General features: G+C 40.6%; 1 protein-coding gene across 1 annotated transcript in view; it reads left to right on the plus strand.

Moving 5' to 3' along the window:
- PCSK5 (proprotein convertase subtilisin/kexin type 5) overlaps positions 1-12,927 on the plus strand; it is a 461,615-nt gene that overhangs the window by 342,997 nt on the left and 105,691 nt on the right. Inside the window, exons 23-24 of the mRNA XM_034967553.4 lie at positions 2,244-2,450; positions 3,891-3,959. Of these exons, the coding sequence (XP_034823444.2) occupies positions 2,244-2,450; positions 3,891-3,959 (276 nt within the window). The remainder of the gene's footprint in view (positions 1-2,243; positions 2,451-3,890; positions 3,960-12,927) is intronic.

The raw sequence follows: 12,927 nt of genomic DNA on the forward strand, positions 1-12,927 counted from the left end.
CTATGTATTTTAAACACTGAGACCCCCTGAAATCTCTGTTCTTTAAACCCAAATTATAACACCCAAAGAGGCACCTCAATAAAGCCATGTCCAAACAATAAAAATGGGATTGAAGAACACTGCCTTCTAAATCTGGGCCTGTCGTTGCTAATTTTTAAGATTGATGATCCAGTTGGATATAGGGGAAAAATTGAATATTGCCAAATTCCACAAATACATATTTAGAGCCTTAGACTCCCTCTAAGCATCTGGATCCTGAGTTGATGTCATGTGAAGGTGCAGGGGATGGAGAAGAGGTAGACTTCCTCACTGCTCTCCCTCAAATCTTCCTACCTACACCAGAGAAATTGGGGAACTCTGAAAAAAAGATTTTTTTCTGAATGAGTCATGGTGGATGGAAATGGCATTTGCAAGGGTTTCATAAAGTGGCTGAGAACGTAACTTGGAAGGATGACCCTCTTGTGATCTTCAGAGATTCCAGGTTCCACCAGATCAGAGTCTTGTGCTCCACAATGTTGATCGATAGCTATAGAATCACCAAATGCACATTAGTCCTTCCAAACCCTCTTCTTTCCTTAGAGGATAATCTCTTCTATGTCTAATTTAGAAACAGCAGAATATTTTCTTCCACCACCTCTGTGGAAGCCCTTTTTATTTTCTTGGTCCTATGGGAACCAGTAGCCTTCTAGTAGAAAATCACAATTAGCAAAAAAGGTAGCTTGACAGCCCATAATCCAAAAGCATGTTTTAAAAATTGCATTTCAGGCGAGGCACGGTGGCTCACGCCTGTAATCCCGGAACTTTCGGAGGCCAAGCCAGGCAGATCACTTGAGTCCAGGAGTTCAAGACCAGCCTGGGCAACATGGTGAAACCCTATCTCTACAAAACATACAAAAAAAAAAAAAAAAAAAAAACGGTTGGGCATGGTGGCACGCACCTGTAGTTCTAGCTACTTGAAAGGCTGAGGCGGGAGGATCACTTGAGCCCAGGAGGAGGAGGTTGCAGTAAGCTGAGATCATGCCACTGCATTCCAGCCTGGACAACAGAGTGAGACCCTGTCTCAAAAAAAAGAAAATGTATTTCAACTATGGCTTTGAATAAATAAGAAATATTATGATAAATGATGTGAAAGTGCCATGCTCACAGGTAAAAAATAGTTAAATATCGGCAATTTCACGTGGGTCAATTTAACATTATACTGACTCTCAGTTTCTGCACTTGCAACATGGGGTTAGTGCTATCTTTATCCACAAATTCAGCAGCCTTGCATCTTGAAGGTCAATGATTTTGGATCTCCATGTGGTAGATCACATGACGAATGAACCGTAGACCTGGTTATTCTGAGTAACACAGATCAGCTGCTCTTCAGAGGCAGGGACATATGGGAAATCTGATTCAGAGAAGATGGATACCCCGAGCACACTCAGCACAAAAACTCCAGGAGGGTGGGAGTAGGAGACCTCTAGATGCATCAGTAGTCATCTTATTGTTGTTTTTGTATTCCTAACAGATTAGAATCCTTTGTAACTAATTGTGATGCTTTGTAACTAGTTAGACTTTCTCATTCCCTCCAGAAACAAATTCCCATGGTCTGTTAGGCTGTGGGCACTGCTGATTCTTTCCTTATAGAATCCAATGTTGACAGAAGTCAGGAACCCTCAGGAATGCACGTAAAAGAGTCAAAGAAGGGTGCTTGGTCTAGTGCTTCAGTAAGCTTGTCATTATCGGCATTGGCAGCTCTGCAGAAATTCAGACCTTAGATGGTTAACGCAAGCATGTGACCGATAACAATTCAAAATCATTTTAAAAGATTGCACTTTCATAAAAAGTGTCGATCATTACGCATGTGTTTATTGTCATGGGCTCTCTATAGCCCCCAGGTCTGAGAGCTTTCACAGATACCAAAAGGAGCCTTTGGGAAAGTTAAACACATTTTGAATTGTAGTTAAACACAATGTGAATTGTAGTTATTCACAGAGCATCGTTTTCCAATGACATCCCAGATAGCAGTCGCTGTTCACTGAAATATATAAAATATTGGAAAATAATTCCCTGCAAGGAAAACTTCTCAACTACAAGGATGTAGCTATTGCACTTTTCATTAAATCCATCCTTACATCCCTCATCCACTAGGAAAAAAGCACTCAGTCGCATCTTTTTAAAATATAATATCTTACATTATAATAGCTTCATGGCTAACTTTGTACATTTTCCCTCTTTTCGTTGCCCCTGTAACTGATCAGACAACTATGGCCGAGAGCACTTCCTGTACCAGGGAGAGTGTCAAGATAGCTGCCCAGAGGGCCACTATGCCACTGAGGGGAACACCTGCCTGCCCTGCCCAGACAACTGTGAGCTTTGCCACAGCGTACATGTCTGCACAAGATGCGTGAAGGGCTACTTCATAGCGCCCACCAACCACACATGCCAGAAGTTAGAGTGTGGACAAGGTAAGCCTGCTCCTGGGCCCTTGCCCAGCACCCGAACATGGGAGGAGGGGCTGCGCCCTGGATGTCCTGGAGACTTGAATTGCCTTCCTGGCTTGCATGTCAGCACTTGGGATGATTTTGGGTGACTCCCAACCCTAGTGGGAAGAGAGGTAACTTTCTCTCTCCCTCTCTGTTCACACGCCCTTTCTCTGGGTTTCCTCAGATATAATCCAAGGTCACAGGAATGCACTTAAGTGTATAGAAAATTGGCCAGGTGCAGTGGCTCATGCCTGTAATCCCAGCACTTTGGGAGGCTGAGGCAGGTGGATCACTTGAGGCCAGGAGTTCAAGACCAGCCTGGGGGAACATGGTGAAACTCTGTCTCTACTAAACATACAAAAATTAGCCAGGCATGGTGTTGCATGCCTATAATCCCAGCTACACAGGAGGTTGAGGCAGGAGAATGGCTTGAACCCAGGAGGCAGAGGTTGCAGTGATCCGAGATCATACCACTGCACTCCAGCCTGGGAGACAGAGCAAGACTCCATCTCAAAAAAAAAAAGAAAAAAAAAAAGAAAGAAAAAGAAAATGATCTTGGCGGGTGGGGGGATTGTGGACAGGATATAGGTGAGAGAAAATAAAATTAGAATCCAAAAGTCTAGGTCAACAGTTTTCTCCTTCCCAATTACTAGACATGAGACCCTAGGCAAAACTCATCTAATTTGCCCATGCCTTGGTGTCTTCATCTGTCAAAGGAAGAGCACAGCATCAAGACAGAGTGGCTTTGAGAAGCCAGTGAGGACCAGCCTAAAACCACTTGAAAATATTAAAATGTTCTGTGAATCGTATGTGTTATTGTTATTGCCCAGTTTCTTATCTTTTATGGGAAGAAGGAAATTAAAAAACAACACTTATAGTTTCGGCTCTCTTCTATGTAAGAATGCCACGGACTGTTATTGCCCTGCTCTGTATAAGAATTATGCCTGGTCTGGTGCTGAAGAGAGCTCCAAGACATTTTTAGAATAATTAAGACACTCAATTCTGTTTCTCCTTAATGTTTATGAATGTAGTAAAAGATTTTAAACTTTTTTAAAAAGTGTTTAGTAGCACAGATAGAAAGAGAAAAAGAACCTGTTCATTTACATACCCAATTCCATTTTCCCAGAAGCAGAGCTGGCTTCTTTAATAAATAAAATCAATGAGCTTGACTTCAAAATGAGCTGCATGGCATATGGTCCAACCTGGTTCTCTTTGTACCCAATCAAGCTGATTCAATCCATTCAATTAATAGAAGGAGATTAAAAAGTAGAAACCACATATATCTTCGAGGATGGTTTTGGGCTTCATAATTGCTCTACGATTTACTTTAAAATAAGCTACACACGAACATATTTTTGTAGCAATTAACGTGTCTCCACTCAATGGAAATGAGTTGTGTTTTTCACTTCTCTGTCTGTGTAGGTGAAGTCCAAGACCCAGACTATGAAGAATGTGTCCCTTGTGAAGAAGGATGTCTGGGATGCAGCTTGGGTATGTCCTCTTCCTTTGTCACCTAAAGAGTTGAAATAGCTAAGTCCTTTTCCACACATCTTCATCGTGTCATTGCCCCAGCAGGCGCTCTTGTCATTGCTGTCAGCCTCAGTGTCACCATCAACGTCTTAAGTAGGCTTTCTTCAATACAAACAGGATCATGTGAGGAAATACTTGCTTTTGAAGCAATGAATGGGTTTCTTGTCTTTATGAAACTCAAGTTTAGAAAAGGAGGCCATGGCACCTTTTCCTCTGGTTGTCAATGAGTTTTTGGGGCTTACTGACCAGCAACCGCATTTCAGGTGCCTGAGACTCAGCCTCTCCTTAGCTTCTCAAGGTGACACATTTGGAAGATTAACAGTGAATGAACTCAAGCAAAGAAATACCTAATTCCTCTAACTCACTTGATGTGTAAAACACAGAAGTTTGTGGGTAGAGGGAGGGAGGGTTTCCTTTATAAAAATGACTCTGTTGGGCTGGGCATAGTGGCTCATGCCTGTAATCCCAGCACTTTGGGAGGCCAAGGTGGGTGGATCACCTGAGGTCAGGAGTTCGAGACCAGCCTGTCCAACATGGTGAAAACCCATCTCTACTAAAAATACAAAAATTAGCTGGATGTGGTAGCAGGCACCTGTAATCCCAGCTATTCGGGAGGCTGAGGCAGGAGAATTGCTTGAACCCAGGAGTCGGAGGTTGCAGTGAGCCAAGATCGTGCCATTGCACTCCAGCCTGGGCGACAGAGCCAGACTCCATCTTAAAACAATAAAAATGAAAATAAAAATGACTCTGTTGCTTGGAGCCTAAGACAACCCTTAGAGAATCAAGCATCGTGGTAACAGTGGAGTTGAATTCCCCATCATGCAATGCAAAGCATTTGTCATTCTCACGTGTAACTCTTTAATTCAAGTCAGTGGCTCCTTCTTTCTTCCCTTCTCACATGCCTGCAGGAGATGATGGAGACAGTTTGTTAACCACATGGCACCATTGCATTGGCGATAAAATGAAAAATAGAGAGGTTACTGAATTCCAGGATTGTTTCTTAATGTACGTTTAGGCAACATATAAAAAATAATTCACATGTGTGATCTTTGAAAGGAAACTCAACTGAAAAGTTCATGGAATAATTTTTCTTCATGGAACTTCCATGAAGCCCAGGGATTGGTTGACTAATCAACCACTGAAGCTTCTAAAACTTCAATGTGGGCACAAATCACCTGGGGAATTTGTTGAAATGCAGATTCTGATTCACTGGTCTAAGGTGGGCCTGAGAATTTGTGTTTCTGACAAGTTGCCCAGTAAGGCTAATGCTGTTCTATAGAACACTCATGACATTACTAGGGGTAAGATTGTGCCAGAATAAAGCAGACTTTTTATTTGCCTTACCCAATGGATTTTCTTAATTTTTTTCTTACTAATACATAATAGTTTTACATATTTAGGGGATACATGTGATACTTTGATATTTGCATATGATGTGTGATGATCAAGTCAGGGTAACTGGTATAACATCACCTCACACATTTATCATTTCGTTGTGCTAGGAATATTCTAAATCTTCTCTTTGAGCTAATTTGCAATTAATATTTAATATTATATATGAATTATAATTTATATTGTGGCTATCACCACCACTCTTTGCCTTAAATGGAAAAGATACATTTTCTATAATATCTGTAACTAGAAAATACAGTTTCTGGAAGCTTAAATACCATTGCCCCATTATCTTCCAGTATAAAATGATGCTTATATTACTGGATAATAAAATCTCATAATAAAGTTAATAAACACTTAAGAAGAAAATAAAATTTAGAGTCAGATATTTAAGGGTAAAATGCTAATTACCTGGGAAGCAAAAAATAAACCTAGGCATAAATAATAAAAGTACTGAAGTAAAAAACTATAAGCAAATTCCAGTGTCTGTCTCATGTGAAGTGATAGAAGATGAGTTTGCACAGAGCAATGATGAATGTTTTGATTATCTTGATTTCACTGTTTGCCCATTTCAGATGTATTTTCCCATTAAGTTTCACACCCCAGCTAATTTCTGTGGTCTTCTCTGGCATCTTTGCTGTTGTGTGTTGTGTGCCCATACTAGCATCTTTGTGCATCTTGGAGGCGGGTTGTGTGTAATCTAAAATCTGAGGTTTGGGCTCTCTTGGATCTGCTCAGTGATGAGAGTGGGGCAAGTCTACCCAGCAAGATACACATAGAGAAAAGAAGATCTTCCTTCCATAGCTTCAGGACACCTTGACAGGAATGTATGAATGTGTGTGAACTCCTTCAGGATCAGTGAGGATCTTATCATGGAGGTGGGAACAGTGACAAGAAAACCATGGTCACTAGGTGTTTGCATTGGCCTCATTCTCCACTTAGCTGACCCAGCTAAAGATGAGACCAAGGGGAAGTCACTGGAAACGGACTCCACAGCAGACACTGACCCTCTGGGGACTCAAAATCCAAAAGACTCACCTTGCAAAAAAGGATAGATTAGGAAGTTTGATTTACTTGATTTACTTTACAAAGCGCTATTAAGCTCTTCAGTCCATTCATTACTTAAGAAACTTTGTCTACTGTGTGCTGAGTGCTCGCCTTGATGGGGAGAATTTCAAAGATGATATGGCTGTGATCCTACTATAAGGGATAGCAGGATCTGTCCCAAGTGATACACCTGGAATGAAACCTCTTAGAAGACAACCTGCCAGATTAGAGACAGGTATAAAGTGCAGTGACACCACCAGAAAGGGTCACAAGACCATTCTAAATACCTCTAATTTCTCATTTTAAATTCTAAAATGCCCTTAATTTATAATATCTCTATGTATTGGGCCTCATTTATTCTTGGATAGACTTGGCTGAACCCAATTGTCACCTTATTTCTGAACCCTTTGTTGATCTCTCCAATAGAATAAATTCTCCCTTTTCTAGTTTCCCTTTATTTGTTAGGCCAGTGAGAATACCTTTTAGAGGTGACTAGTGTAATATTTGCTATGTATACCCCTTTCTGCCTGGACACTAAACTACCTGAGAACAAGCTCTTTGACTTATATGCTCTGAACTAGCAGAGTGCCCAGGACATAATAAATGTGCAATTAATGCATGAATGTTTGTTGAATTGAATTTGAGAATTGCCCAAATTCAAAGCAGAGATGAATGGCTTAGGATACCCAGGGTCTTAGATTTGCTGTTTTCTCTAATCAAACTTTGTTTATGAACCAAGAAGAAGAAAAAATAAACCATACAATACAAAAATAAATGATTTTCGCCAAGTGCAATGGCTCACGCCTATAATTCCAGCACTTTGAAAGGCCAAGGTGGGCAGATCACTTGAGCCCAGGAGTTTGAGACCAGTCTGGGAAGCATGGTGAAACCCTGTCTCTACAACAAAATACAGAAAACTAGCCAAATGTGATGGCATGCACCTGTGGTCCCAGCTACTCAGGAAGTTGAGGTGGGAGGATCACCTGAGCCTGGGAAGTCAAGGCTGCAGTGAGCAGTATTCATGCCACTGCACTCCAGCCTGGGCAACAGAGCAAGATCCTTTCTCTAAATAAATAAATATTTAAAATTAAAAAATGATTTTTCATGAACTATTAGAACTGTAAGGAAGCTTTGATCAGACCATGGTTTAAGTTTTATAATTTTAAAGAGATAAATACAAACTTGAAAAATTTGAATAATTTACTATGGATTTCCCCAAGATTCCTCCTGTGAGAAGGGACATCATCCTTTGGAGAGAACTTAACTTTATTCCATTTTAATAATGTAGATTCATCTCTGGGCCAGGTCTAGACAATCTCTAGGGGAGTCAGAGAAAAGTGAAATCAGTCATTGTGAGACATTTCATCTACATTATGTAATAATTAGCTGTTGAAAATCCTGGGTTTTTTTTTTTTTTAGCTTTGTATTCCTTTCCAGCTATTTAGTGAACATTAATATCTATCTTTTATACCTAATTAAAAAAACCCTCAAATTCCAGATTAACCAGAATCTCATCTATTTCCTGGGTGGACCTAGCTATCTGTTATTCCAAGGAAAGATTACCAAAAAGGGGGCAGAAAACTAAACTCATGACCAAAAATGATTGTTTCGTCTGGAAGAAAGTGTTGAATTAAATACTTTGAGACGAAATAAGGATTTTTTAAATTATGAGATTCGATTTTTCTTCTTTGTCAAGTTGTAAACAAATAGATAACATTTTATATAATACTATTCTGCTCCAAGATTATTTGATGTCAATTCTTTCTCTTTCTAACCAGTATCCTGAATGGAAATTTTAACTAGTAAGATAAATCTAAGTTTTAAATTATATTTCTTCACTAGCTGAGGATAGAAGTAAATGGAGTAACTTTTACCTAATGTTTTGAGGCACGTTTTTTGTTTGTTTGTTTGTTTTAATTTAGGGAATGTAGCAATAGCTATGACTCTTAACTATAACCTGAGATCCAGACATCTTAGATTATATACCATTGACTTGATGATTGATTTTAATCAAATTACATAAGTTGTTCTTACTTTTCTACCTCATCAATAAATATAGTGGTTAATGTGCCCTTGTTTTAACTTAGAAAGAGATCATGAAAATGTATCGGTATTTGCAGATTGAAATGGCTCTCTCCACTCTTGGGATAAAACATATCCAAATTTAAAAATTGTAAGGAATTGCAAAAAAGAGAGAAAGGCTATATAAATTCACTGCCAAATAAGGGGACAAATATATGCACCAAAAGGATTTTTAAAAAAAAGAGAACCTCTGGGCACTGAAGTGTTCAAGGAAGGCTTTTAAGAAGATGGGAGTTGAGGTGAACATTAGCGTTTACATAGAATTTAGACAGATAAGAGAGAAGAGCTGCACTATAGGGGGTCTTTATATTTGGACAATAGCAGGAAAAAAAGGCTTCTGCTATGGATTTTGAGACACCAAGTATACTAATTTTGCAGAAGGAATGAGGAAATATAAGGAAATAGGCAAAGAGAAGTTTGGGGAAGTGGTTGAAAACAAAATCTTGAATTCCAGACTAATGAGGTTAAAAGTATTCTGTGACTAAAAGAGAATCATTGAAGGTTCTTTTAAAAACAGAAGTGGGAGAGTGGGTGTCTTGAAGGGGGTATTAAGAAGTTAATTTGGTTATTGCGTTAACTGTGTTCAGGATAATTAAAGGGAGAGAGGCTTTAGTAGATAAACCAGCCAGAAGACTATTTCAGAAATCCAGATATAAAATAAAGCAGACAAATCTAAAGTGATAGCCAGGAAATTATGAGGACAGAGGGAGAGATGTTTTTAAAAATCACATGAAACAAATGGCCTTCAAGCATAAGAAAAAGATGCTTGTTCACTGTATGGGAAATGCAAATTAAAACTGTGAGAGGCCTGGCGCAGTGGCTCATGCCTGTAATCCCAGCACTTTGTACTTTGGGAGGCCGAGGCAGGCAGATCACTTGAGTTCAGGAGTTTGAGACCATCCTGGACAACATGGTGAAACCCCCGTCTCTACTAAAAATACAAAAATTAGCTGAACATGATGGCTCAAACCTGTAGTCCCAACTACTTGGGAGGCTGAGGCAGGAGAATCGCTTGAACCCAGGAGACAGAAGTTGCAGTGAGCTGAGATTGCGCCACTGCACTCCACCCTGGGTGACAGAGCGAGATTCCATCTCAAAAAAAAAAAAAAAAAAAAAAAAACTACCGTGAGATACCATTTCTAATTTATCAGACTGGCAAAAATTCAAACGCTTACAAGTTCTATAGGCAAGGTTGTAGGAAAGCAAACACCACTGTTATTGCCTCCTGGTGGGAAGACAAAATGGTACAATGGCTGTTGAAGGAAATTTGGCAGTGTAACACAACTCCATGTGCATTTACCCTTGGACCCCACAACACCCCTTCTAGGAATTTACCCTGGTGACATACATCCTCAGATTCAAAACAGCATATTCACCATGCTATTTATTGTGGTGTTACTTGTGGTAGTAAACTATCAGAAACAACCTAAATGCTTGTCCATGGAAGACTGGTTGAATGAATGGGGTACATATACACAATAGAGCACTCTGCAGCTACCAAAAGAGCAAAGACGATCTGTATGAACTGATGGTGATTTCATGACACACTGTTACATGGAAGGCAAGGCGCAAAGGTACACATAGTATGCTACTATTACCGGGGGTCCTTGCTCCCAGAGCTCCTAAGATGGTGGCGGGCCGCTTCCAAAATGGCGGCAGGCCGCTTCCAGAATGGTGGCAAGCCTCATGTTCTCTGACCTGAGGTTCTTGGCCTCATGGATTCCAAGGAACGGAATCTTGGGCCATGAGGTGAGTGTTATAGCTCTATTAGAAGCTGTGGGTCACGGAAGAGAACCGTGGAACCCAGTGACTAGTGTTCAGCTCGATTAGGATGAACCTAGGCACTTAGCCATGCAGGAACAATGGCAAGCCTTTGGCCAGATCAGGAGTGGCAATGGGCACCTCGCTGGATCAGGAGCACAGTGGACACCCTGCCTGATCTGGAGGGATGGAAGTCAGCGGCAGGTCTGCTACAGCAGCAAACAGCAGTGGTGGACGCGAGCGAAACCTCAGCTTGAGCCGTAACAAACATGGACCAGAAGAGTGCAGTTGCAAGATTTAATACAGTGAAATAGAGTGGAAACAGAGCTCCCATATAAAGGGAGGGGACCCAAAGAGGGTAGCGATTGCTGGCTGGAATGCCTGGGTTTATATCCTGATAATTGTCCCTCCCGCTGTGCTCTCAGGGGATAGATGATTGGCTATTTCTTTACCTCCTGTCTTTGCCTAATTAGCATTTTAGTGAGCTCTCTGATTGGTCCGGTGTGAGCTAAGTTGCAAGCTCCATGTTTAAAGGTGGATGAAGTCACCTTCCCAGCTAGGCTTAGGGATTCTTAGTCGGCCTAGGAAATCCAGCTAGTCCTGTCTCTCACTACCTTTGTGGTAAGAAAATGGTGAGATAAAATGTATGAGTGTATTTACATTTTTATTTACTTTGGCAAAGAGAAAAAAGATAACTAAGAAACTAATGAAAGTGGTTACCTATAGAGAAAGGTAAAGGAGATGGGCAGGACTTCACTAGCTATATCTTTTTATTTTTTAATCTTTTCTTTTTTTTGAGACAGAGTCTCGCCCTGTCGCCCAGGCTGGAGTGCAATGGCGCGATCTTGGCTCACTGCAACCTCCGCCTCCCAGGTTCTAGCAATTCTCCTGCCTCAGCCTCCCAAGTAGCTGGGATTACAGGCTCCTGCCACCACACCTGACTAATTTTTTGTATTTTTAGTAGAGATGGGGTTTCACCATGTTGGCCAGGCTGGTCTTGAACTCCTGACCTCGTGGTCCGCCAGCCTCAGCCTCCCAAATTGCTGGGATTACAGGCATGAGCCACCGCTCCCGACCTTAATCTTTTTTTAAAAAAAAATTTTTTAAGAGATGGGGTCGCACTATATTGACCAGGCTGGTCTTGAACTCCTGGCCTCAAGCAATCCTCCCATTTCGGCCTCACAAAGTGCTAGGATTACAGGCATGATCTACCGCACCCAACCTTTAGCTGTATCTTTCTAGTTTTGATTTGAACCAGATAAACATTTTACATATTCATAACAAATGACATAGTAAGTAGTGTGAATGGACTCCCACTAGCCAAATGTAGGTCAATTAGAGCATTTTTTTTAAATGGGTGATAATTCCAACTCAATTAATATTTTAAATCCATGCATCAATAGTGAAGAAAAAGGAAGAGAGAGGGGAATAGAATAAAAGGGAAAGCTCTTTTTTACAGAAAAAGTTCAGCTGTCATGTATTTCAGGAAAGAATTAGGAAATCATCATTTTGCATCCCCTAGTATATGAACCCAAAGGAGAATCATCAAATCATAAGTAGATTTAAACACACTGGGTGGAAAATTGCTATGGAACAAGATCATCACACAGACTCAAAGTACTACCACAATTAATAGTTAATTACAATGAAGAGATTTGCTGGTTACCAACTTAAACAAGTTATTATACATAACATCACTATTATCAGTTCCACAAACCTGACATTATATGTCTCCTGATGTGGTACTCGAGTAGATAATATCACCTCATATTCTTTTTGTTTTGTTGTTTTGTTTTGAGACAGGGTCCCCCTGTCATCCAGGTTTGAGTGCAGTGGTTTGATCATGGCTCCTGAGCTCAAGTGATCCTCCCCCCTCAGACTCCCAAGTTCCTGGGACTATAGGCATGCACTATTAGCCTGGACTAATTTATTTTTTGTAGAGGTGGGGTCTAGCTTTGTTGTCCAGGCTAGTCTCAAACTCCTGGCCTCAAGCAGTCCTCCCACCTTGGCCTCCCAAAGTACTGGGATTACAGGTGTGAGCCACCGTACCCAACCCTCACCTCGTATTCTTGACAAAAGTGTCTAGATCACTGATTTTCAACTGGAGGCAATTATGCTTCCATGAAACACTTGTCGATGTTTCAGACAGTTTTGATTGTCGTGACTGGAAGGTTGTTCCTTGCATCTGGTGGATAGAGGTTGAGGATGCTACTAAATATTCTATGATGCACAGGACTGCTCCCCCACAACAAAGAAATCCCTAGTCCAAAATGTCAATAATGCTGAGGTCAAGAAAAATCGTATTTAGCCTCAAGATAATCACAAGATAAATCAAGAATGTGGGGTATCTATAAGACAACTGGCCTGTACTTGGAAAGAAAATTCAATATTAGGGGAAAAGTGAAAATTAGGGAATTAAAAAAGAGTAAAGAGATAAAACAATCAAGAAAATGCAGAAGTATTTTTATTTTTATTTTGAGACAGTGCTCTATGTCTGAAGTGCTCTGTCAGCAGAAAGGACTTAGAAGCTACAATATCCCAGCAGCAGTAAACACAAGTGCCTTGATTGTGGTTTCTAATACCATTCTCCAATAAACAATACCAAGGCTCCTTAGAGAATTGGCTGATTTGGGGACTGGGACAGGAA

Source organism: Pan paniscus, chromosome 11 (assembly GCF_029289425.2).
Source record: "Pan paniscus chromosome 11, NHGRI_mPanPan1-v2.0_pri, whole genome shotgun sequence".
Taxonomy (NCBI): domain Eukaryota; kingdom Metazoa; phylum Chordata; class Mammalia; order Primates; family Hominidae; genus Pan; species Pan paniscus.